This window comes from Petaurus breviceps, unplaced genomic scaffold (genome assembly GCF_028583685.1).
Source record: "Petaurus breviceps papuanus isolate PSGF00001 unplaced genomic scaffold, PetGlider_PUasm1.0 37, whole genome shotgun sequence".
NCBI classification, from domain to species: domain Eukaryota; kingdom Metazoa; phylum Chordata; class Mammalia; order Diprotodontia; family Petauridae; genus Petaurus; species Petaurus breviceps.
The window spans coordinates 101640818-101668153 of NW_027186296.1; the positions used below are offsets into that span (position 1 = coordinate 101640818).

The window sequence follows — 27336 nt, forward strand, 5'->3', positions numbered from 1 at the left end:
ACACACACACACACACACACACACACACACACACACACACACACACAGATCTACGTGGGCTGAATTGCATTCAGACTATCCGGACTTCACTCTGTGATGAAGGACTAGTACACAGGACTGTGAGCTCCCATGCTTTCCCTTCCTCCTCTGGAGGATTACTTTCTTCTCTACAGAGTCCTGGCCTAGGATTTTTTGGCACCAGAGAAGACAATTCCCTTTTGCCTTCTTAGCTGCTACCTATAATCTGAGAGATTTCTCTGGTCAAGGTGGGACAGGTTTATTTGCCTAAAGATTGGAAACCAACAATTGGGAGTAGTAGGAAAAATTCACAGCTAGGGGAAATCTGGAGCAAATCCCCTTTCCAGCTAAAACCAGGTTTTCCAGTCGAACTTTCCCAGACTGCTCTTTTTTCTCCCACTTTAAATCAAGAAAAGAGAAGAGTTTGTTTGCTGGAAGAACTTACGGGCTTCTGCACTCTGGTGGTTCTGAAAAGGGCATGTCTTTGTGAAGGCTGGAGATACCATAGGCCATTTAATGAAATCAAGGACGTTTAATTAAGAGCTAGCAGAGCCTGGGGCATCCTCTGGCAGAGGTGATGTCTTGGATGGGTGGGTGCATCCCAATCTATTCTAACCCAGACTAAGCAAAGAAGCAAACCCTGTTGAGGGTTAGCCCAAAAAGGGCAAATTATTTTTAAACACTGAACTTTGCTTATAGAAGGTGCTTAATAAATTATTGGTAAATTGAATTAATTAATTTCCATTTTCCTTCTAGTTTGAAAGCAAACCTCACCCTAAAAGAGTCTGTTTGCAAGTTGTAAAAAGTTAGGATAGGTGGAGGGGGGGGGAGTTAAAAAGTTTTTTTTTTTTCTCTTTAGATTCATAAATGAACAGATCTGGAAGGAACCTTTAAGATTATCTAGTTCAGGGTTTCAAATTGTTTTGTTCATGAACCCTTTTGGTAAGTCTATGAAATCTATTGACTCCTTTTCAGTATTTTAAATGCATAAAATAAAATACATAGAATTAGAAAGGAAACCAACTACATTTAAATAGAATTATCAAAAGAGTAATAAAAGGTTCACAGACCCTGATTAAGAATCTCTTATTCTACTTCAATACCTTTATTTAATTAAAACAATTTTTTTACACACTAGGAAATGTAAATCCATGTCCAAGGTCACACAGTCAGTAACAGAACATGAACTAAAGCCAGGCTTACAAGTTTCCTACCACATCACATTGCTTCTTTGTCATTACAATTCGGAAATCCTGGAGTTTCTTGAGGTGGTGCGGTTTGAGGCCATGACCATGATTTAATCTACTTCCTCTGTGATCTTCTATTCACAGGTCTCCTCTCTTTCTTTTCCTGGGACCCCGAGTTCAGTAGTTGTGCCAACACGACAGAAGGACACAACAGGAGCTTTAAGCCCATGACTTTCAAGCCTGCACCAGGGTCGAAGGTGGGGCAGGGAAAAGGTATAGGGACTACGGCTGACTCATAAATCTGTATACTTGGCTGGGTACTGGGAAACGCTTTCCGAAAGGAAAGGAAAAAAAAAACCTAAAATATTATGATGCAAGAATTAGCTCAAACCCTTCTTTGCTCTCCTTGCTCCAGTTCCTGCTGCTGCCCCGGTTCAACGCAACCCAAGCTCTTCATTTCCACCCCCCCTCCCCCACCGCCCCGGAGCACCAACACTCGAAAAAGCCGAATAAGGCGGAGCTCAGGACCAAGCAGAAGTGTTCAGCATCCTCTTGGTTCCTATTAGCAACAAGGTTTGGAAACCCAGCTCTTCTGCCACTGGAGGCAAAGGGCCAATTTCTCTGACTCTCCCTATTAGTTGCAAAGATTCTCCCTACCTTTCTCTGCTCAGGTCACCAGATCTGAAAGTTGGCAATGGAAGGATGTGGGGGTACATAGGGGGTCTAGAATTTTTTGAAATTTTCCGGGACTTGCTTGCAGCACTGTGATTGGTCGCGATAGATGTAACCTTCATGCAAATGAAGCCGCGACGCCACCCAGCTGCCTGGAAATCAATAGAGACTGGAGAGAAGGGGGCATTCGGACTGGGGCAAGCCCAGGGAAAACGTTCGCTAGCACAGAAACGCAAACAACCACGTCTCCCCCTCCCCGTCCCCTTCCCTTTCACCCACCCCATCCCAGCACAGAAAAAGGCAGCGTTAATCGACTCCCCCGCCCCCACCCCTTTCCCTCTCCCCCTCCCTTCCCTCCCTCCCTTTCTCCCTCCTTCCCTCCAACACCTTCCACCTAGACCATCTCTAAAGGGACTTCTTGATTTCCTGCTATTTCTTATGAACCCAGGATGGGCAGCAAAGAAGACCCTGGCAAATGTTGTCCAGCCACCGCCCCCATCTCCAGCTTCACTATCCAGTCCATCCTGGGCAGCGGGCCCTCTGAGGAGTCCAGAGAGATCGGGGCCAAGGGCGCCGCGGGCTGGGCGAACAGAAAAAGGAGTCTGTCGGTATCCTCGGAGGAAGAGGAGGTGGATGACGGCTGGAAACACTCTGGCTGTTACTGCCCGGACTCGCATGGCCCGAAGGAGTCGGGCCACAAGCACCACCAGCCCCTCACACTAACTTGTCTCAGTAAGTAGCGCTCTGATACCGGCTCTCTTCTGCACAGCAGGAAAGGAAGTTGAGCAGTGGGCGCCTAGCAGAGAGAGGCAGGAAGGATCTCTTTCTTTTCTCTAGGGCTGGGGTTGGCCGTTCCCAGCCAGAGTGGGAGGGTGGGAAATTGGTCTCGGCAGCCTTTCCCAGTCTTTATCACTAGCTCTCTCCACCTGTCCTGGGCTCTCTGTTCTCACAACCCGAGAGATGGATAGGGAAAGAGACAAAAAGTGAACCCGCGGTTGGGGAGTGAATTGTGACATTTCTGGGAGGTTACTTTGAATTGGGGGCGGGGAGGGAAAAGAAGGTCAGGGTAATGGGATTGATCAGAGGTAGGGCAATGTCTTCTAGAAACAGTTTTCTTTCCTTTATTTTTTCCTTTTGGACAATGAACATTTTTCCTAAGTTCTGGACAGTCATAGATAAAGCCGGCTGAATTCTTTATAGAAAAAGGAGTGTTGCTCTTCCTCCCCTGGCTCTTCCGAGTGATTAGCAATTTGAGGTGATTGACAAGGGTGCGTTTCAAAGATTGGTCTTTACAACGACTGTGTGGGGTGGGGTGGGGTGGGGTGGGGGGGTTGTGAGGAGGCGCAGGTTTTCAGCCTGGCTTCTGAACAAACGTTCTGTGAAATGATGATCTAGACAGAGCCGCAAGTCCAGTTATCTCAGAGAAGAAATCTTATTATTATTGTTATTAATAAATTCCATCAGCCGCCCATCTGCCTTGATTGCGGAGTACAGCTGCTACAAATCATTTAACAAAGACCAGAACAGAGAGAGGGAATGTCTTTGGGACCTAAAACCACTGAAAGGACTTTTAATTTTTCTTTGTTTTCTTGGGTGTCACATCAAAATGTTTCTTCACTAGATGGCTATTTCAAACAAACTAAGAAACTTCCCCGGTTTAGGGCCGCGTGCGTCGTGTAGAAGTGAGCGCTAGTGGAGGAGACGGTGTGATGAGGTGTGAGAAACCTTAGGTAGTCTTCCAACCCGTAGGCCCATTTTCAATCAATTCCCTGTGTTCCTTGAGGGTCTTTATGGATTTACTGTCCTGAACTTCACAATCGTCATTGTTATTATTGTATTAAAGGTAACCCAAAGGCCAGCGGAGGAGCCGGATCAGTGAGTTCGGACAGGACGCCTTTCCTCTCCCAACCCCAACCAGACTTTAAGGAAGAGAAAGAGAAACACTTCCACCCTGGGTCACCATCGCCTGGTGCAGAGCGGTCGCGGGATTCGGGAGGAGATCGACAGGCTGGATCCGCCAAGAAGAAGACTCGAACGGTCTTTTCTCGCAGTCAGGTGTACCAACTCGAGTCTACATTCGATATGAAGCGCTACCTGAGCAGTTCGGAACGTGCTTGCCTTGCTTCCAGCCTACAGCTCACTGAAACTCAGGTGAAGACTTGGTTCCAGAACCGGCGGAACAAATGGAAGAGGCAGCTCTCTGCAGAACTGGAGGCGGCCAATATGGCCCACGCCTCGGCCCAGACTCTGGTGGGGATGCCACTGGTGTTCAGAGACAATTCCCTCCTGCGGGTCCCCGTGCCCCGATCGATAGCCTTCCCGGCCCCTTTGTACTATCCGGGGAGCAACCTGTCAGCCTTACCTCTGTATAATCTGTACAACAAGATTGACTACTGACCAAACTGAACCCCAACGGACCTGACCGCCCCCTTGTAGATTTCAAACCCTTTCTCCATCTCATTTCCTTTCTCCTTTGCTGTTGAAACAGACCTCTGAAATTGACGCATTTCCCCATTTGTATAGGAATGAAGGCAATGTGCTTCTCTAAATATTAAGAAATACACCATGTGTATTAATTAATTATTTCTTATTTATGGATTCCTTTCCTTATTTTTATTTGATTATTATAGGGCATTTAAAGGTGCTTCTTACGGCGGATAGCCTGCTTTCTACCCAATCGAATTTTCTTTTAAAATATTGGGGTTTTCTTTGGGAGGGGAGGGAAGAAATTTCCCTAGTCTGGGGAAAATAATCTTGTCCGGATCTGCTTCGGCAGAGAAAAAATTGGAAGGGGAAAAAGTTAAAGATTTTATATACATATGTATCTATAGTCTATATATAAACTTGCATATAGATGTATAGATATAGATAACGTTTCCAAGCAGGACACTTGTTGGCTTTTGCTGATTGTACAGATTCCTTTCCTTGTTCCTCTCATCCGGGAATGAGCAGGTACGAAAGGGGGATTTCAAATCTGTAAATATTTTTAAAAGAAAAAAGGCGAAGAAAATAAACCATTTTAAAAGTCGTTTGCTAACTTTGACTGGTTTGATTCTAAACGTAATCTTCCTCTATGTTAGGAGAAACACTTTTGCCTCCCAATCAGGTCCCCCAACTCCGCTCCCCTATTTCTCCCCACCTAGAGTAATCCCTTTCCACCTGGAGAGAAGGCAAAGGTCTCCTGAGCAGATGTCCTTCAGAGAGTTGGAAAGGGGATATAGATTATAAGCTGCTGTGGGACTAGACAAGAAAACAAACTAGTCAGAAACGTTATTTTTAACCCATGTGTTGTAGGTGTCCGAAGAGGAGTTAGCTGTTTGTATAAATGTGGCGGGGGAGGGGAAGAGAGTGCAGGTGCGTTAAGAAAAACAAAACCCAGAATTTTACAACCTAACCCACACGAAGTCGGAAAAAAATGAAGGACGATAGGGATTTCTGGGCTGAGAGAAGCCAGGTCTGGAGCCGTAGGGGGAGCCAGGATGCTAAGGATTGGTCTACAGGATTTGTAACATCTCTGGGACCTCGAAATGGTGGAAACTCATTTGAATAAAAAAAGAAAGAAAGCTAATTGTCTCTAGCTGAGTTGCCAATTTCATTTCCAAAGCTGGTTTTGTTTTGTCTTGTTTTTAGGGATCAGTTGAGCAGAAGCAGTTTCGCTTAGTGTTGATTCACTCTCCTTTTCGGAGAAGCATCTTGCTGTGACTGAGTTCAGCTTTCCCTTTGCCCAGAGATCTCCTTCCCCCTTCCCTTTCTTTCTATCCCCCAGTGCCACCCGCAATTGCTGGCCTTGCCACCCCAGTGCTTCCTTCCTTCTTCACACACCTCACCTTGATCTTGTACCCTTTTGAGGATGAGCGCGGGAAAACCTTGAGCCTTAGACCGCACAGCCTTACTTCTCTAGACGTGGAAAAAGCCGAAGCAATACCTCATTGAGTGGCTCAGAATCCTGAGGACTGGCCCAGGGAATAAACAAGAAGGGGAGAGGAGGCTTTTTTTTTTTTATTTATATATATATATATATATATACTTTACATTGTGTGCTGTTAAATGCCAAGATGACATGCAAAGCTCTCGGCAGCTCGGGTTTGATAGAAATGTGACATGCGAACTGAGGTTGTGATTGATTTTAGCGCCAAAGCGGCAGCCTGGTCTTTCCTCTGGAGTAAGGGACACCTGCAGCCTCCGTCTGGGCAGCCAGGGAGGGGGAGTGATGGGGCTGGGGGTGTGTGTTGGGGGGGGGGGTAAGGAATCGTTGAAACAAAAAGTAAATACTTCAGTGAATGTTATTCAAACCGCAGACACTCTGCGTGTTTTATCACAGCCACCTGTTCTCTGCTTAGCACTGAAATCTTCAAAGGAGAAGCGGGGAGGGGGGGGGGGGAGGACGGGAGCGGGAGAGGATATCCTTGAAAATGAATCCCAGCAAATAAGATGAATATTTATACTGGTTGCTTGCTGCCTAGTGGGTCTAGATTTTAGGCAATACTCGTCTGGACCAAAGGAAAAATAGACCAGTGTGTCCTGTAGTGGGAGATAATCTGATCTTTCGGACAGAAAACACAAATGCGTCTAATAGACCTTTTCGGGCTGAAACAAATCAGATTTATCTTCATGATAAATACGGAACAACTTTATGGAACAATAATATTAAACTATGTAATATTTGGAAGCCTTTTAGTTTTCTCATGTTCCTTTTCTAGCACAAGCTCAATAGCTTCCATCTAACATCCCTTCCCTTAAGTCATAGTTTATTTTCTTCTACCAAATTTTATAAGATTGTAGACTATAGATTTAAGGCTAGAAGAGACCTTAACAGTTCATGTAGTGGCGCAACTCTTTATTTTAAGAATTAATTCATGAAATGAATCAAAAGGGAGTTTTAAATAAAGTGTTCAAAACTGATATTATACAACAACCATAGATAATAATTTGGGCATCTGGTACACTACAGAATATAAATAGGGTCCTTTCACTATACACAAAATCAAACCTTTGACTACATTAGACTTTTCCTTCCTGACTTCTATAGGCCCACAACGAATCAAGGTCCTCGAAAATATGGACTTAAGTTTTTCAATTAAATACTCCATCTTATAAATAAAGAGCTAACCTCAGTATTCTTTACTCACAAAATTTAAAAATAAAGAAACTTTAAAAATATTCCATTGTGTAACAACCAGATGAGTAAGCACACTAATATTCACCAGTTGCAATTTGATGATGCACAACATAGATGCCTAATATTTTAGAGTTTTGAGATTATGGAGGGAACAAGACAAATATTTGCATCAATTTATCTTTCCATATTTTTCCCTACCACTCCTTCAGGAAATAGTTTCTTACTAGAGGGAAAGTATAAGGACATCTGCACTAATAATAACTAGGCTTTTAAATGTAAGGAAGTCCTTAAAATTTCTTTCTGCATTAGGTTTTTAAACCTCGAACCTAACTATTAATCATGAAACTGGACGTCCATGGTGATCCAATAGTGCAACACTGTTGGAACAGCTCTGGGAACACTTGAGTGTTGATCTTACTAAACTCAGATGGTTAAGTATTGTCAATTTGTCAATCATCAATGAATATAAAGCCTAGACTTTGAATAAGTGATTGGAAACTTTTTATTTGAAGATTCTCCAGTCATCTGTTTATCAGAATATTTGAATAGTCAAAATAATCCTCCTCCTCCTAGTTCCAAGTTCTATTCTGAGTTTAAAGGATTTTTAGAGGATTAACATTTCTTAAAACTAAAGTGAAATCCAGTTGAAACCCCATACTCAGAAATAGCTGAATAATGCATACACAGTTTAATAAAATTATGCAGTTGTAGCAAAAAAAAATTGTTATAGTGTCATTCATTCTCAGAATTGTAAAGCAAAGATACAGCCAAATAAAGAAAAGTGGGGAAAGGACAAAACATCAGGAAATAGAATGATGTAGCCAGAGTCAGTGTGGAGGAAGAGGATTGGAATTTTTTATTCTGCAGTTACCCTCTAGCACACTTGGAGTAAAGAGAAGTAGAGAATCTCTCTCTTCTCAGATTTTGTTAATAATAATATTAATAAGGAGAATGATAGTTAGCATTTATTGAACTTCACATTTTAAAAAGCACTGTAATGCATTATCTCATTTTGATCTTCACAACAGAATTATGAAATAGGCACTTCACCACCATAATGGATAGAAAGGTCTTTTTAAAAAAATCTATTTATACCATGAATAGAAAAAAAGTAAGAGTACCTAACACTGTATGTTTGAATGTAGTATTAACATTATATTTCATTGAATACCCTCTTTCATTTTGACCTTGAGCCTTCCCTCCTTCAACAGCTGTTTCTTTGGGCAAATAAATCTCTTAACTCCTCTGGTCCCCAGCTGAATCACTTTGGAAATAAATGGGTGGGACTAGGTGATTTGTAAATATTCTTTCAGCTCAGTTCTATGATCTTCATACTATCTTTTGATTAAGGATTATTCATGGGTTAGGAGCCAGAAGATCTGAGGAGAATTTTCCCTTTACTAGTCCTGTGTCCCTAGAGATCAATGCACTTCATTAAGCCTCAGTTTCTTCATTGGTAAAAGGAAAAGACTGAACTAGATGATGTCTAGGATTTGGTTTGGTCTATGATTCTGATCAATGAAAATAATAAAGCCATCTCTCCAAATCCCTTCCTGAGAAACAGAAAAATGTGGAAACTAAGATTGAGATATTGAGGAGAATAAAAATGTGTTTGTGAACAGAAAAATTTTTTATTTTTGTTTTTTCATCTTTGAAGAGGACCAATGACATCACTGGACTTTCCAGTGAATTGGATTTAAGTGAGGCAAAGTTTCAAAAAGCCTCACCCTCTCTTCCAGAGTCATCAAAGTCTAGTGGCAAGACAAAAGTTAGGATGATTGGCCATGACCTGGGATGTAGTGAATGACCATGGCATCTTTGATGTCTGACTAATCTCTGAGCCAGAGGTGGTTTGGTCTCTAAACCTTTGGTCTCCAGGCCACACATGGGACCTCTAGTTCTCTTAATAAAAGGATTTGTTATGTGAAATTTGGATTCAGTCAAAAGGCTTCATTTGAGCACCTAGAGGGCCCCATGTGGCCTCAAGGTTGAAGGTTTCCCCACCTCTGCACTCTAAACCCTCCACAGTGTCTGCTTCAGTTGCCTTCTTGGCCATCATAACAAATTGTTCTCATCTTCCCATTATACTTGGGAAGTCTTCACATGCTTGGGGTAGACATTCCCTTAACTAACTGTTGGTTTTGAGGTCTGTCAGTTACCCCCAATCTGGTTTAGTCCATCTGCTGAGAAGAAGCACACTGGGGTGTGCTTATTGTTCATCTACAATTTCTTGGAGCCACAGATGAGAGTTGAGTGAACCAGGTGGACATCAAAGGAGGATAAGCAGTCCTGAAAAGGACTTGGCAAGCCCTCACACCAAAGGTGCTAGTCCTCCTAGAACACCCCATATAGAGAAACTAAAAGAAATACAGAGACATATAGACTGACAGAGGAAAGACAGAGCTATAGGAGAAGAGAGAAATGGGGAAAGGGAGAGGGACAATTAAGCAAGTTAGGAGAAGAGAGAGAGGGAGAGAGATTGCTTAAGTCTGAATCTAGTGCTGCTGTATGTTCAGGACAAGATCCAATGGGATCAAACTAGTTTAATTTAGGTGAAGCACAAGAGCTCTGTGAGTTCAGTTTAAGGGGGAACTGGGGACTTCAGGGAATCATGGATAATGTAGACCAAAAAGGAATCTGTTTTTTTTTTTTTAATATCCAGGCAATTGAAATTAGTCTTCTCTGTTCTCTTTACCTGTTCCTCGCTTCATAAAAAAGCATTTATGCATCCAAAAGATTCAAACAAACAATCGACATTTATTTTACATTATGTACCAGGCACTGGAAAGATAAAGATAAAAATGAAACAGTCCTTGAACTCATGGAGCTTACACTCTATCACTAAGAAACTGTGTTCATGTATAAGTACACAAACATATAACATATTAAGTGATTTGGGGGAAAGGTTGGCACTAGTAACTGGGGAGATCAGGAAGGACTATGTAGAAAGTGACACTTGGGCTAAGTTTGAAAGGAAACAAGGGATTCTAAGAGGCAGAGGAGGTAAGGAGGGAGCACATTTCAAGTTAGGGGGACAGTCAGGGGAAAAGCAAGAACACTGTAGAAGAGCAATGTGCTGGAGCTTATACTAATTATACTCATGTATAATCATGAAAAATAGGTTGTAAAAGGCTTTCAAAATGTCAGACAGAGGAATGTACATATGATCCTAGAAGAAGATGGGAATTTATTGAGTGGGAGAATGGCATGGTAAAGATCTGTAGTCTACAGAGGTGGGAAACAAATAGTCTGTGAAGTTCAGATTCAGTCAAAGAGCCACACTTGAGGACCTCGAGTGCCACATGTAGCCTTGAGGCTGCAGGTTCCCCACTTCTGGTTAGGATAATCATGGTAGTAACTGTGTCAAGAATAGACTGGAGAGGGGAGTGATTCGGAGGAGAAAGACAAAGCTGAAGACCATTACCTTTGTTCCAGGATAGAAGATGGGAGCCTGATCGAAGGTAGCAATCTTGTGAATAGAGAGGAGACAGATGTGAGAAATGTTTCAGAGGGGAAAATGACAGGATTTATCAACTGATTAGATAATACGGAGTGAGAGAGAGTGGAGTCAAGGAGAATGAAGCTGGGTGATTGGTAAGATGGTGGTGCATGCAAAAGAGACTGAGAACTGAGAAGAGGACGTGTTTTGAGGCGAAGGATCCATGACTTTTGTTTTTGATACGTTTGAGATGCCTGTGGGACACCCATGTCCTACACAAGCAGCTGGAGATGTGTGAAAGAAGTTCAGGAAGAAGGTTGGGGCAGGATGATATTTAAATTATAACTCTGGGAGAGATGATATTTAAATGAATGAAGAGGTCCCCTAGTTAGAGAGCGCAGAGAGAAGAAAGCCCCCAGCTGAACCTGGCGGGGGCGGGGTGTCTACCCACAGTGAAGGGGTATAACGTGTCTGAAAAACCAGCAAAGGAGTCTGAGTGATAATAGTAGCAGGTGAACCAAGAGAAGCGTTATGGAAAAGAAAGAAAGGAGAAGGCAGAGTTAGAAAAGGCTGAGTTTTGAGAAAAGGCTGTCATATTTGGTAATGAAGAGATAACTTGACAATTAAGAAATTAAGTGTCGTTTTCTGCATATTAACAAGGGAAAGGGAAAAGCTATAGCAATTTCCACTCTTTTTCCACTTAACTCCGTGGACAAAAGAAGTTATCTCCACCACCCAAAGACTACATTTCCTAAAATGCAACACACCATGGGCTAGGGCGCATGCGCTTGAGCAACAACGCGACCTATTGAATGCTGGGAATTGTGGTTTCCACAGTAGGTGGGGGTTGGGAGGCAGTTTCCTCAACAATTGTGACTGTAAAACCCCGTGACCCGGGGACATTGTGCTTCCTTGTGACCCGGAACAGGATGGTATTGGTTGAAGTTCATGAGACAGGCTCTCAGACCAATCGGAGACTTAGAACTAGGCGTTGGCATTTGAAACCGCCCAATCAGCGGCGCGCGCTGGGGTTTGTTCCTTAAAGAGAGCGCTGAGGAAGAAGGCGGCAAGGAGCAACGGACGGTGGCCTGCGAACGGACGGCAAGGTAGCAGAGTGAGGAGAGGTGGCGGGGCGCCGAGGGGCTACGCCTACGTTTTTTTTGGAGACTCTGGGGCCTTGGAGCTGGTCGAGTCGTCCGGAGGGGAGCTGGTTGGGTTCCCACCGCTTTCCGCATCTTGGAGCGGAGCAGGAGACGGGCCTCGAGGGGAGGGGGCTGGGGTGAGAGAGGCTGGGGCTGGATGGTGTCGGAGGAGGAGAGAGAGGCGCTAACTGGGTGCTGGCCGAGGCGTTTTGGACAGTTCTTAGGGGTTGGGATGAGGGGCAGTCTTAGAAGTGGGTGTATGGAGGGGGAGGAGGCGCGCCTGTCTCCAGCCTTGCGCAGGCGCAGTGGTCTCGCCGTCGAATCTTTTTAAAAACTCCCCCCCCCAGCCATGCCCTTTCATCCTTCCCCTTCACCCCTCTTCCCTGCTGGGCTCGGATTTAGAGCTGTTCCCCCCACCCCTCCCCCACCCTCTCGTTAGCTGGGATCCCTTTTGACCCTCAGCGTCTGGTTCTGCAGATGACCGGGTCTAATGAGTTCAAATTGAACCAGCCTCCAGAAGATGGCATCTCCTCGGTGAAGTTCAGCCCCAACACATCCCAGTTCCTGCTGGTCTCTTCCTGGGACACTTCAGTCCGGCTCTACGATGTCCCTGCCAACACCATGCGCCTCAAGTACCAACACACTGGCGCCGTCCTCGACTGCGCTTTCTATGTAGGTCTTTAGATAGAGATATTAACGTTAGGGGACCCCTTCGGACTCCCCCATCACGGTGAAAATAATTTAAGTCTCTTTGGGGGAAGTTGGCTTAATTTCAAAAGATATGCTTGTAGAGCTGGGTGTGGGTGTCCCCTTTTCTTCCCATTATTACTTTTTAAAAGTCACTTAATGCTTTCTGATCTTAATAAATGACAAAAGGAGGTAAACATAAAAACAAGTGGGTTTGGCTTTTTCTTTTTTGGTTATGTGCACCCCTTTTCCTGTCTGGTGAAGCTATGGATTCCTAGAATAATGCTTTTTGATATATGAAGTAAAATACATAGAATTATAAATAAAATAATATATTGCAGTTTTCAAAATATTAAAAAGTTCAGTGATTCCACAATAAGAAAACTTCTTTAGTTTCTCAATATGGAAAGTAAGATACATAGGATTATAAATGAAATAAGTTATATCAAGTCATAGTTATCAAAATATTAAAAAAAGAAAGTTTTAGAGATCCCACAATAAGAAACCTAGATTTAAGAGTAAGATTGTGGAAGTATTTGTATATTTCTATACTCCCCAAGATTCCCCCCTCCCCCCTGTCATTTGTAAATAAACTTCTTTGTTTTATAGTTGACCATATGCTTTCCCTTTTGCTTTTTTTACCTTCCTTTTTTTTAAAAGGTCAATCTGGCAAAGTTTATCTCAATAACATGGTTGATTCTAAAGTTTATAGATCTTAAAACTTGTTAGAAGTGTTATACAGTCAAAACTTAAAAAAAAAAAAAACAACCTTTTTCAGGATCCAACACATGCTTGGAGTGGGGGATTGGATCATCAGTTGAAAATGCATGATTTGAATACTGACCAAGGTAAGCTGGCAAAATTACTCATTTCCAGATATTTGATTTTATAAACTTTTTAAGATGTAGATGGTTCTTTATTGTAGCAAGATAGCATCCTAAATAACTTATGGATTTGTAAAAATAGAACAGCTACAATTAAAGCTTGAATTTATTTTTAAAAAGTTAAAATGACTCAAATTTTTGGCCATCTGCTTTTTTTCTTCAATAATAAGATTTGAATGCCTTCCTAAGTGTTAAGTGACTTGCCAAATATTTGACTTTGACTCTATAGTTAGATAGATCCAGATCATTTTTATTGCCTTTCATCCTATTAGGATTATGAGAAACTTTGCAAATTTAACTTTATTTTCATTCTGATTTAAAAAATATTTTTGAAATCTGCGAAATTAAAATGTCTATTTCATTTCCCTGTTCTTGATACTTAGAGCTTTTTAGAAGCTGAATGTGCTCTAATTATATTAGTGTCACTAAATGAATAATGCACTAAATTTTGCTCTATAGTGAGTGGCATAATCATTTACTCTAGGAAGCTAGGTGGTGCTGTGGATAGAGCTCTGGGCTTGGAGGTGAGATGACCTGAGTTCATATCCTGCCTTAAACACTGGCCATTTGACCTTGAAGTCGTGTAACCTCAGCCTCAGTTTCTCATCTGTAAAATGAGGATAAAAATATCAACTACCTTTCAGGGTTGTTTTGAGGATCAAATGAAATAATATATGTAAAGTGATTTGCAAACATTAAAGTGATAATACATATGATAGTTATGATTAGGAAAACTTAATTTGAGGTTTATATTTTGAAATATCTTCTAAATTTTTACAGTGTGTTAGTGGCATAGCTTGCAAGTGCCCCAAAGTTCTTTATTCTTTAGCTTGATGCTTAGTGTTCTTTGTTTATACAAGTGTATATCTGTATATGTGTGGATGCATGTATATATACACATGCCTACATACTTGTGTACATATAATTAAATAGGAAAGATTTTTTGGGTACTTCAAAAAAGATCCTAGGAATAGATAAAAGGGAAAGGGGAATATAGAGATAATATTTTGACTTAAGTAAAATATGAGTAAATACATTACATAGGTCTTTCACTTAGGCTTTCTACAAACATGTGTTTTTGTTTTTAGCACTTCATATGTTGCTGTAGATTATATGTATTCTAGCATATGGCCATACAGATTTGCTTAGACAAGTCTGTAGTGCCAAGATTTGAAAACAATTTAGAAGATACCTAAAGGTTTCAGGCTATAGTAGAATGGTATTTTTGGGGGGAGTAGGAAAGAAGCTTTCAATTCATTTAGGATTCATTTAATTTAGAATTAGGAAATCATTGGAACTGGTAATAGCTTTTCTGTTTCCTCAGATTACTTGACTTAAAAAACTTAAAACTGGAATGGAAGTATATTTTCTAAAGTTGAGCTGTTTTGAAAGCCAAATGAAATCAGAATGCTGATGACTCGGGTCCCAAAACTTCAAAATAAATAACCACAAAAAATTTAGGTAGAAAACAAGGGGTTTTGTTTGTTTTTTAGTATTAGGGATTTCCTTGTGAGAGCTCAGGGGACCAAATTCTTTCATCCAACAAATATTTATTGAGGACCAAGTATTTGGTTGATGTACCTACAGATGGACATAAAGATAGCCCATCATGGCATTTATGATCTTGTAGATATCCTCTACTGCCATATAGACTGGCTGTGGTGTCAACACAGCTATAGGATAGGATGCTATAGGATTATAAGTGAGGGAAGGAGAGGGAGTTACTTCTGGGCTGGTCTGGATTGTAGAGAAATTTACTTTTGCATTCAAACTTCTGTGAAATGGTTGTTGCAGCTGATTTATTGGGTACTGTAAGAATAGCTCATTTTATTGTTCTTATGAGAAATCTTTTTAGTTGAGGCAGTAAAGCTAGATGTTTCTCTCCCCCCCCCCCCTTTTTTTTTTAAAGAAAACCTTGTTGGAACCCATGATGCACCTATTAGATGTGTTGAATATTGTCCAGAAGTGAATGTTATGGTTACTGGAAGTTGGGATCAAACAGTTAAATTGTGGGATCCCAGAACTCCTTGTAATGCAGGAACCTTTTCTCAGCCAGAAAAGGTAGGTAATTTTTTATAGTAATAGAAATTGTAATTATTTAACTAGGTTAAATTGATTTGATATGACTCTATGTTTAGAGGTTTAGTACATAATATCTTTTACAACCCAATTAAACATTTTAAAATTATTAGGAGGACTTTTTATCTTTTGTCTTAGTTTTGTGCTTTAAAAAAAAAACAACTTGAACATGCTTCCCTGCCCCTGCAGCTCAGGGCTGGGATGCAGCATGCTGCCATTTGAGTAGAAGCCATTTAGCAAAGACTGCCAATTGTCCTAAATTGGGATCGACATGCCCAAAGCAGAAAATGAGATGAAACATCACTCATTTTCCTTTATGACCTGAGGTTTCGTTTGAGTTGACTGTTAAAAGGGTAAAATGGGCTATCATTGCAATTTGTGATAAAGGTGTGCTACTGTTCCTTGTTCTTTTTTTTTTTTTAATAGTAAAAGATATACTTAGGAAACTAAAATGTAAGTCTTCTTTAAAACCAAAACTTTTTGTATAAATTTTAACCCTTTGCTCAGGAAGTGAAGCCTGATGAAGACGATAATTGAACATTCTATCTACATCCCTGTTAGACTATCAGTTAATTTTAAAGACAGATTGTTTTTAGCAATACAAAGGTGTTCTTGAATTGAATCTATTTCCTTAGTGTAAATACACCATTCAGACCATGTTAGCCATCATTATATACTGTATTGCATCCAAAGAGCCATTATTTTTGCCACATTGCAGTAGAATCTACTTCTGGCAAGACCTTTGTTCAGAATAAAATAATTGCATTGTTTCTAGTTTTGATTTATAGTTGTATGTAGCATGTTAAGAGCTGTGATAAATTGCTGACAGAATATCATATAATGGACAGCCACACTGAATCAAGCTGCTTATTGGTTCAGCAAGGTTCATTATGTCACTTTTTTTAATACTTTCTTTGATAAATGTATACACCTATTCAGTAGTATGACAGTGGTTTCACTTGATTTATGATCATTGGGGATAGGAAACATAGTTAGAAACGTATGTGTCACCTGTATAGTAAAGATTTAAGATAAGATTCTTGATATGATTGTGCCATTACAAATTGAGCTCTTACTGGATTTTGGATTCATAAACTTTGATATTTCACAGAACTTACTATATGTTCTATGTATAACTTTTATTTTAATTTTCTATTGATAAGTATGATAAATTTCTTTTACTAAGGAAATATGAAAACCTCATTGTCCAGCTTTTTAATTTTTTTTTTTCATTTTTGAGTTATATAACTGCTTCAGCTAATGTAATCAAGGTACAAATTTAAGATCCCATTTTAGACCACTGAATTGTTGAACAAAGCTTGTTACATGTGGCTGATTCATTGAAGAGTTATTACCAGGCAGTTTTGAACATGGGATATTCGGAAATTCCATGATTTTTTGGTTCCTTTTAAAAATTATAAATACTGAAGGTTTAGACAGTTGTCATAGTAAACCTGTATTGTGGTCTGTGAAGTGAATTTTTGGAAAGTACAGCTGAGTAGCTAAATTCTATATTTTAAAAAAAATTTGTTTTTCTAGGATTGTTTATTTCTATTTGATGTTTGACTTTCACATATTTTAAAATATGCTACATATTTGCTTTCAGGAAATAAAGTCACACCCATAACCATCTTATTTAAGGTGGATGACTTAGGAAGTCCAAGTTTTTAATAGTTTGTGAAAGAACATTTCAGATACAATTAAAAGTTCATAGAAAAACTTCAGATTTCTTAAAAAAAAATTCAAGTCATCTTAAGGCATTTCTGAGCCTAAATTAATGGGTTTTTTTGTTTGTTTAACCATCTTTCCTGGGATATTAACTTTTCTAATTTTCTGGGGGTTTTTTAATGTAAAATAATTTGAACATGAATAATTTTTTTAAAAGGCAATGTTAGATGAATTAGTTTTAATTTTAAGTGGTTTGGTTTTAGGAAATGGTAATTGGCTGAAGCATATTATTTATACTTTATAAGATCACAACAAAGAAAATATGCTGTTTTATGAGAATTATTTACTTTGAAAAGCCAAAAGCTGTTGTACATGTGATATGTTTTATAACTGAAAACACTTTGCCTCATTCTTTTCTAAATTTGGCTCCTGGTCAGCTGAATAAATGTGTTTAACTTTGGGATAAAAATGTCATGTACAAAGTAACAGTCTTTGTAGTAATTTTTGATATCCTTTAAAAGGTTTACACGCTCTCTGTGTCTGGAGACAGATTAATTGTGGGGACAGCTGGTCGGAGAGTGTTGGTATGGGACTTGAGGAATATGGGCTATGTGCAGCAGAGAAGGGAGTCTAGTCTGAAATACCAGACTCGCTGCATACGAGCATTTCCAAATAAACAGGTACTGATCTTTTAATTGTCATTGAATATTGAAAATATGTGAATTCTTCTCTAGTGATTTTTAAGATAACATTTTAGAGCAAATACATTGCTTAAAGACTTAAAATCTGAATGTATTTAATAGTGAAATTTTTGGGACATTTGAGTTGTAACTCAGTTTATTTGGTTTTATTTTATTAGAATTTAGGAGTCAGAACTTGAATTGAAAACTGAAATTTTGCCTTCTTATGCCCTCTTAGACTGCTTTTGTACTAAAACTTCATTGAGTGCTTTCACTGTACAGTCTTCAGAAGTTTTTGATAAAAAACAAAAACAAACCTGGTAGATAGGTAAAAGGATAGGCACAACTCTTACTCTTTCTCAACACATACTTCTCATAGCATTGCTGCAGTTACAGCTATATGGTGCAGCCTACTTCCATTGTCATTTCTAAGTAAAGAGTGGCTCATTTAATTTAAGAAATTTGGGACTTTAAATCTTCAACTTTAGGACTACCATATATGCCAACTAAAAATATAGCCATAAAGTTTTAAGAGGAATTAGTAATGTGATGAACTTTTTTTGCAATTAGATTGGTCCACTTATTGGTCTAACAAGAAACTTTTTCTAAGAAGAGGAGTGAGTATAAACCAGCCATCTTTGGATAGCCTTCTTTTTTTTTTTTTTTTTTTAAGCAATCCGGGTTAAGTAACCCGCTCAAGGCTACACGGCCAGTTATTTCTGGGTGTGGTGCTGAGCCTCTGAGCCCGGGATTAGATCTCCAGGTCAATCCCAACACTGGAGCCGGCGCTCCCACTCACTGAGCCACCCGGCCGCCCCTAAGCAATTGGGGTTAAGTAACTTGCTCAAGGTTACACGGCCAGGTGTTTCTGGGTGGGTGCTAAGTGTCTGAGCCCAGGATTCGATCTCCAGGTCTTCTCAACACTGGAGCCAGTGCTCTTACTCGCTGTGCTACCTGGAGGATAGCCTTCTTAATCAACATTCCATGAGTGCTTCTTTGGTGATGGAGTCTGGAGTTTCCATATCATTCCATACACTGTTAGAATAGATTGCGTTCCTTCAAATAGTGTTTGCCTTCCTTTTTATCAGAAAATGATAATTTTTTATTTTAAGTATTCATTCCTTTAACCTAGGATTTTTCAGTAGGACCATCTCCAGTTTTAGAATTGAAAGCCATAGGGAAACATCCAGTAAATTTAAGTTTCACATTAAACTTAAACTCTTCAGGAACATTACATTTATTTTAGATTAGAAGATAGCTACACAACTTTATTTTAGAGGATCATTTTGAAAAGCAAAACATTTCTTTTTTTAGCTTTGACATTTTCTGCCTTGATAATTTCAAAAGGAAGTAGGGGAACATTTTGAAAAATGACACCAGCTTTCAAAAGTTTTAAACAAAAAGCTTAAATGTCATGCCATATTTGGAATTTTAATATATCATATACAAAGGTGGATTCCTGATTAGGGAAAAGTGAATGGGGAAAGGAAAGGGAACAATTATTTATTAATACCTACTGTATGTCGTTTAGTCAATGCCTGTTGTATGAGTTAAGTGCTGTTTTATAGTTATCACTGGGGAAGTCTGTTATATATCCAAAATTTATTTTTTGTTCGTTTAAGCATTAATGTGATATCACCACTGAAGGAGAAAGTTCTCTTACTAATTGAGACTCCTAATTTGTATGTGTTTTACTCAGAAGTGAAGTGTTGAGCTTGAAAGATGCTTTCTGCATCAGATTTGAATCTTTTTGTATCATTCTAGCTGGCCTTTCCAGGTATCACAAAGAATTACTATTAAAGCATTTAATCAATTTAAATTTGCCTGAAAAATCAGCATATTTGTTGACAGTGTATACTATGTACAAAACCCTGATGCCAATTCAAATATGTAGAAGCCCAATTTTGCTTTGAGCAGAAACCATTGATAGTTAACTACAGGAATTAGATTAACTGCATCACCATCCTTTCTCAGCGTTCCATTTGTATCTTGAAATATCCACCTCTTGTTTGTGTTGGATTCAGAAAATAATGCTAAATAAACTAAGTAGATTTTTACACTTTGTCTCTTTCTATTTTGATTGGTAGGGCTATGTGTTAAGCTCTATTGAAGGCCGAGTGGCAGTTGAATATTTGGACCCAAGTCCTGAGGTACAGAAGAAGAAATATGCATTCAAATGTCACCGACTAAAAGAAAATAATATTGAACAGATTTATCCTGTTAATGCCATTTCCTTTCACAATATTCACAACACATTTGCTACAGGTAAATTACTTATTAAAATATAATTTGTAATACTGCCATTGTTATCTTAAATAATTTTCCATTTTTATTTTTGCTAATTATAGAACATTGAATACTTACTATTTAAATTTCATTTCTTTGCATTTTATATTATGAAAAGTATTCTAAGACCAAAAAAGCAATGACAGGAATATTTTCTTGGCTAATTAGGTTTTATTCAATAAGTATATTAATCACAAGGAGCATTTCTGTGGTTGACATTCAGAAATAATGAATTTATTTTGAAACTGTTTACAGGTGGATCTGATGGATTTGTTAACATTTGGGATCCATTCAACAAGAAACGATTGTGCCAATTCCATCGGTATCCCACTAGCATAGCATCACTTGCCTTCAGTAATGATGGGACCACACTTGCAATAGCATCATCATATATGTATGAAATGGATGACACTGAACATCCTGAAGATGGTATCTTCATTCGCCAAGTGACAGATGCAGAAACAAAACCCAAGTGAGTATGCTTCACCTGTATTTGAGCCTTTTCTTGCATTCATCCTAGAATTTATTAATTTTTCCAAATTCATGAATAGCATTGTTGATGCTTGCTAGATAGTACAGCTGACTGTAGGGTTGGAGTTGATTTTATCTTGTTCTCCCAAGCTTTCAATATCCGTAGGTTGATAGACGTATGATGGATAAAATTATGCCTAGTTGTTTTGTAGAGAAGAATGTCAAACTCTTATTCTTCTTGAAAAGGCACCATTATTTGAATCTCTGGAGTTATTACTAGCTCATTGCTGCAAAATTAAGTTGAAGAATTCAAGAATAATTTAGTTAAGCACGTTCTTCTATTTAAGAGACTTAAGAATGAAGTGGTAAAATCTTTCCTCTCTAGAGATGATTTCCCTATAATATTTACAGAAATTGGATGAATATAGGGCTTACTGAAAATCAAAAAGGTTGTTTGTCCTTTCCTGGAATAGTTAATTTCCCTAGTTTTGAAAATTTGATAAAAGATGTATTAGTCCTTTCATGCTGACTTAAAGAGGCTGTATGGATCAGTGGAGAAAAGCTTTTTATTCAGAATATTTCGACTAGATTAAAAAAGAAAACTTAATACTTAAGTATGAAGTATTATTAAGTTTAGGTATTCGAAACATAGTTAAGTATGATGCATCTTTGTATTTCCCACAGCACCTAATGTGTGGGCCTGGTTGCATGTAGTAGGTGCTCCAGAGATAGTTGTTGAAATTAATTTTGCAATTTGATTTCTAGTAATTTTGTAAATTTAAATTTAGTTTTGTCACCTTTATCAGTTAAAGTTTAATCTGGCAAGTGGCAAAAATAATCACTCTGTACTTTATTGGGCATGATTTAAAATCGAATAGAATTTGAGGCTTGTTGAGTAAAAATGTGTTCTTGCTTAATAAAAACCTGTTGTAATTCTTTTGTTGTGGCTGGCCATTCTGATTTCATAAAATTCTTTCCCTTTTTCAACTTCTGGGAAATCATGTATATAACAGAATTTGACTAAATGTCATGTTGCTGATGGCAAAAACTTTGTTGCCTTAATTAACAAAGAAGGGAATATCTACTTAAAAAACAACAATTTTAAGTGGCAAAAAAACCCAAACCCTTTTGGTTTGCTATCTAAAGGTCATGAAATTATTTGCTGTAGTAGAGGTATTTTGAAGAGCAGAGTTAGAATGGCTGTGCTTTTAATTATATTCCTATTTGGATTTTGCAGACTGTATGAAATTTGAGTTTTGTGGCACTGTTTGAACAGAAATCTAAGCATATAGAAAGCTTCCCCACATATTTTACTAGAAGTTAAATAATAAAGGGATAAGACTCCTTTGCTATTTGTTTTCCTTGCTACTTATAGTTGCTAATTCTGAAGCTGCTTCACTCTGCCTCATGAGGAGGTTAATCTACAATTAAACAATATTTCCTCTTGGCTCTCCATTATTTTCTGAAGCAGATGGTTCATCATTTCCTGGGCTTTTAAACAAAGCGAGGTTAAGGTTAGACTCTTGGGAATCAGCTAGTTTTCAATCTTATTAGGGTGCAGAAGGAAAACTAATAAGAACCTCATAACATCATTTTGTGACTGTAAACAATTATTTATTAGCAAACAATTGATCCCAGAAGGGCAAATTGTTTGAGTCAGTAATGAGCTGAGAAAAGACAGAGCATATCTGTGTATTTGGAAAATAATTGTAACGTAATTGCAGTACATTTAGACAGGCATCTATTTGGACCTGTTTCTATCTCTAAGTGAATTTTTGAAAACATTAATGAGTTTTGCATACTATTCTGACATTTATATGATTCTTCTGCCCGTTTCAGTTGCCTAGCCTCTGGTGATTAAGAATTTTTTAAATTGTAGTGAGAATGAAATTCATTTCATTATAATTTTGTCCAAAAATAAGCTCTAATTTTGGTTTATTTCTGCTGCCTTCATCTAGTAGCATTTTCATTTATCAAGTTTAGAAGCCAGTTTTGCTTTATACGTTTTTTTTAATGAGGGCAAAATGAATATCTTTTTTAATAGTATTTGGTTTTAACCAAAAATCTACTTGGCTCTTGATATATTTTTTTCTCAATAACTTTTTATTAACAAAGAGGTAGTGTTCTTTTACTTTACAAGTATTAATTTCAATGGAAAGTTAGTGTAAGCCTTCAAACCATCTATTGAAATGTATTTTCTTCATTGCAGGTCTACCTAATCTAATCATCTTGTGGAAGTGTGACTTCTCTGTGGAAAGTTTTTGTGTACTTCCTACAAAAGATACTTGTCCTTAAGGGATAATTTATAGCAAATATGGATAAACTCTTGTCATTTCTTTCTTTTCCCTCGTCTTAAAAGAAACCTGTATATGTACCATTTAGTGCTTTTAAAAAAAATTTAGAATCAGGACTCTGTTCTTGTGCTGTAACCTGAAAAGAAATTTCTATTTGGAAATTTTTATTCTCCCTTTCTCCTTTCCCCCGTCCCCCCACTCCCTTAGCCGCTTGACTATTTGTAACATGAACTGTGCCATCTATTTCCTACTTAATAAATCAGTTTCAGAAACTGTTTTAAAATGTTGCATATTTTAAAATTTGGAAATTAGTGGAACCTACATTATAAGGCTACCAGAAAGCCAAATTGCCTTTTTCAAGAGCAAACTGGGGGTATGTTTTACCCCTTTGGAACCACAATTAATTCCACTTTTAATTGTTTACTTTTGATATACATTTGGACTCAGTCCTGGAAAAAATGATCCCTTGAAGCTTTACTACTACTGTCATCCATGCCTCTTGAAGTTGTATATCCTTGTTGTGCAGGTCAGGTTTGCATTCTGCTTTGTATACAGCAGGGCCCTGCAGCCAACTGTTTAGCTTCTCAAACTGAGCTTGGAACTTGTAGAATCAATGATCTTTTTGTTCACTTCTTTAGTATCTCCGGTGTAGTACTCAAGAAGTAACATAAATCCTTGCTTTGAAATAACTACATTTGCCTAAAGAAACATATACCTAGCCATCAGATTTTAAAGCAAAAACCCTGAGGAATGGCAAATGTTTTAACCATCGATGGGTCTAATTTATTAATCTTTTGCTGTAATTTAAAATATTTTTGCAACCATTTGAGTAAATATAAAACATGTATAGGATCTTAGATTTGACTTTTTTAATCGATATTTTTTGTATCTTCATTTTGAATTTTCTTCTATTTTTGTATGTTTCCTACAATGATTAGCACAGTGATATGTCATAGTGTAGGTGCTCAATAAATATTGTTGAATTAAAAGCAAATGGCCCTCCCCCGCAGTTCAAAGTCAGTAATGTGATGTATAGTTTGTAATACCGGATAATATTAACCAAGATGTAATCTGCTTAAGGAAAGTTCTTTTTTGGAGAGGTTTACAATCTTAGCAATATGTTTGACTTCCATTGTTATGGTTATTGTTTGGTTTAGTTAATTTTTTTTAGTGTGAGAGGTGTGGATAGGAGTCTGTTTGGAGTGACCATGGTAAGTCACAACCTCAGTCTGCTTCATGATCTTTAAATAAGGTGATTGAAAGTATTTAACTAGATTAATGAATTATGGTATCCCTTCCATCTATAAGATGCTGAATAGTCGAGGTAATTATATAATTGAAGTGAACATTGTATAGAATCGTGATCCTTAATATATTTGTGTTTGATACTTTGTAATATTTCATTATAGGAATACATTGTAAAATACATTGTAGGAATGCTTTATATGTCCATGTAGCTGTTTTGCTTTCAAAGGGTTCAGATCTTGAATTTGCCACTTACTAACTTGTGAAAATGACATCTAATCTTTCTAAATATTGGTTTTCTTTTTTTTTTTTTTTTGCAAAAAGTAGTATTGGACTAGATGGTATCTTAAGTTTTCTTCTAACTTTAAATACATTTAATCCTATGAATTATTACGCTTCAACCAGATTTATTCTCTTTCTATTAGTGGTCTAGGTCCAGAATCAAAGGATTTTGAAACCTTGGAGCCATCTTTCATTCTTTGCTGTTTCCTTGTTTCCAGTCAGTCATCAGGTCTTGTTAGTTCTACCCCAAAGATTCATGACATCTTTTCTTCTATTCTTATTAACCTTGTCAAAGGGTTTATCACTTTATACCTGGACTACTGCAACCTTTTTTCTAACTGGTTATCTTTGCCTTTATGTCTCCCAGTCCATTTCACATACCACATCTGGAGATTGTGTGGCCATAGCACATATTTTTTGAACTGATTAAGGGGATCTTTGGGCTAGAGGGTTTGCTTCTATTCTAAAACTATTTCTAAACTACAGTTTAGGTGCCTTGAGTGAACTTCCTTAACCATCTTATCTTGTTCCCCTGAGTTCAGAGATCTGTTGTAATTTATGTTCCTCTTGTCTGTTACTGTCACCATATTTTGATGTTCAGTTTCTGTACCCACTCTTCTCTATCTTCTACAATATACTCTAGTTTAGAAAAGTGTTTTCACATGGAAAAGGAACAATATATACAAATAACAAGGTTAGGGTTGCTAGGTACTTACACACGTATCTACAAATAAAAATCATATAGGAACTTGCAAATCTAGCTAAAGTTTCCCAGACCTAACTTTTCTTTATAATTCTCTGGAGGGTCAGAGGGCTGTATTCTGATCTTTACTCTCTTTCTGGTCTTCTATGAGATTAATGGACTCTCTCATGTTGAAGATAGATATTTCTCATCTTATTGCTCTAGACTGAATTTATTTGCTTATTCTAAAATCCTAGGCTCAAGGAACTTCCTGATGTATAATTTTTGGTGCTCTACCCCCCATTCCTCCTTAATCACTGGCTTAACTAGGTTTCTCTACCTCCCTATACCACACTTACTGCTCCAGATGGAGAAGGTTAAAAAATTCAAAAGATTATAGTTGTATGTTAATGTCTGGAAAAATAAGTCAGCCTCCCAAAATGTTGAAGATAATTCCTTGTCCTTAAACCCATATGATTAATCTTTACCATAATATTTAACAGTAATAACTAACTTGAGCTTTGTGACTTAATGATTTTGCTGATCTGTTCAAAATCAGCTATCAGTATTAGGAGTACCTAACCCTGTTATGATAAATTCTTTTAATTCTCTCAGAGCTTGAAGATCTGTAGGAGAAGGATGGTTAAAACAGACAGCAAAGTTCCAGAATAGAATGGGAGAATGGAATGTCACTGGGAGCAAAGAACAGTTAAGTGGGAGACTGAGGAAATTAAGGAAGGGAGTATTGAAATGGCATTTGATTTAAAGATCTACTGGTATATCCCTTCCACACCTTTTAGCCCCCCAGTCCATTGAGTAAGACTTATGGACTATACTATACTCAGGCAGGCACTTATGGCTCTCTATAAATCATTCCATTTAAGTATCTTTCACAACTCCCAGTGTTAAATATTATTTTTTAACTCTTCCCTAAACTGTGCCTTCATTCACAAATCTTTGTTTTTGCTCAAATTTTTCTTCCTGCTTGGAATATCATTTCCTTTTGTTTCTATTTAACTCTCCTCATTTTTCATTGTCTAATTTCACATGAGGCAGTAGTTAGAATATATGTCCTTTTTTAATGAGCATATCCATAAGTTATATACTACTTGAAGATTCACAGGGCACTTTATATAAATTATCTCATTTGGTGCTCACAGCAATCTTGTCAAGATAGGTTATGTTATTTCCATTTTACAGATGTGGAAATTGAGACCCAACTTTGAATCGTAGCCCTTCCATTTAATATCTGTCACCTCGGGCAGTTCTCTTAGCACTACCACTTACAAGTTGTAGGAAGCCAAAGAGGATAGAGCAGTATCATCAAACCATGTTTTGCAGAACCCTTTTCTCTGTGATCTAAATAGGGATTATATGAGAAAATACTAATATTTCCCTAAATATGATACTTTATTAAGTGTTTTTGTGAGAGTTTTTCATCATGAAAACCTAATCCCCTTTTATCTCAGGAATATTCCATATATCTAAACCTCCTGGACCAGCATTAATGGGTTCCCTCAATATATTTCAAACTTAAAAGTATTTGGCCAGATTTGTTAGGGAAATCTCATGCTAACGTTTCTTGGCTCAATGACCTAGTACTTAGTAAAGATTAGGAAGCTATGGAGGAAGTATAGTTCTCATTTCTGTACTGTTCATTTCTTGTCTTCTTTATAAGAAAGTTTACTGTTAACTTGTAGTTTTAAAAAAAAAAAAGTGGTTTAGTGACAGTTCTTCCTTCCATATTTTGGTGCTTTTGATTTTCACAAATTATGTTGTCATTTCCCTAGCATTATAAAAACACATTTGTGGAAATTTAGTGCTTGAATGTTTGTAGTGTGTTTTCTTTGTAAAAGTAGTAAAACAGAATATGGGAAAAGGAAACCAAAGAAGTACAAGTCATTTATTGGGGAAAAAAATTAAGAATCATCAAGACTTTAGAGGAGGCATTGGTTAGATGAGCTACCACCATCATCTTCATGCAGAACTAGCCATCATTAAAAAGAAAAGGGTGCAGTTGGAGGTGAAGATTGATGTTACTCTTTGCTATACCAGTTATACCTTGTCTTCAAAATCCCCACAACTTAAGTTTTTAAAAATTTCAAACTTAGTAACTGTCATCTATGCAATAAACATTCAAATACACATTACTTCCAGAACATTGCAAGCTTCAAGTCATTCAAAATGTTTTAACATAATGGTGTCCTACTTGCTTACATGTCTGTTATTTTTCTTCTAAACTTCTTTTTTTGCTGCTTTTAGTCCTACATATTCTTAGCCTGTTTATGTATTACTCACTTTGTTTTCTTCTGTATCATTTCATAGGTCTTCCTACAGTTATTTCTATTCTTTATATTTATCATTTATTTTGCTACAAATTATTGAATATATGGATTTGTAGTGTTTTGCTATTATAAATAACAGATCTTTTTTCCTTTTATAAGAGGGGGGATATGATCAGTGCTTGTCTTTAAAGACAAAATTTGCACAATCCAACAGGT

At 37.9% G+C, this 27336-nt stretch overlaps 2 protein-coding genes across 4 annotated transcripts in view; both read left to right on the top strand.

The window, feature by feature from the left end:
• BUB3 (BUB3 mitotic checkpoint protein) overlaps window positions 1-27336 on the top strand; it is a 555213-nt gene that overhangs the window by 493562 nt on the left and 34315 nt on the right. The window contains exons 2-9 of one of the 3 annotated variants that reach the window (XM_069099165.1): window positions 11477-11541; window positions 12055-12249; window positions 13043-13112; window positions 15058-15209; window positions 17417-17575; window positions 19663-19840; window positions 20117-20333; window positions 22542-22909. In XM_069099165.1, coding sequence (XP_068955266.1) covers window positions 12055-12249; window positions 13043-13112; window positions 15058-15209; window positions 17417-17575; window positions 19663-19840; window positions 20117-20333; window positions 22542-22551 — 981 coding nt within the window. In that variant the 5' untranslated portion in view covers window positions 11477-11541 and the 3' untranslated portion in view covers window positions 22552-22909. Of the gene's footprint in view, window positions 1-11476; window positions 11542-12054; window positions 12250-13042; window positions 13113-15057; window positions 15210-17416; window positions 17576-19662; window positions 19841-20116; window positions 20338-22541; window positions 22910-27336 lie in introns of those variants that run through there. The other 2 variants (XM_069099164.1, XM_069099167.1) reach the window with 2 other exon arrangements.
• On the top strand, window positions 1617-4424 carry HMX2 (H6 family homeobox 2). Its single transcript, XM_069097580.1, has 3 exons — window positions 1617-1778; window positions 2326-2609; window positions 3721-4424. Exons 2-3 carry the CDS (start codon window positions 2327-2329, stop codon window positions 4272-4274), a joined length of 837 nt encoding a protein of 278 aa, XP_068953681.1. The 5' UTR covers window positions 1617-1778; window position 2326; the 3' UTR covers window positions 4275-4424.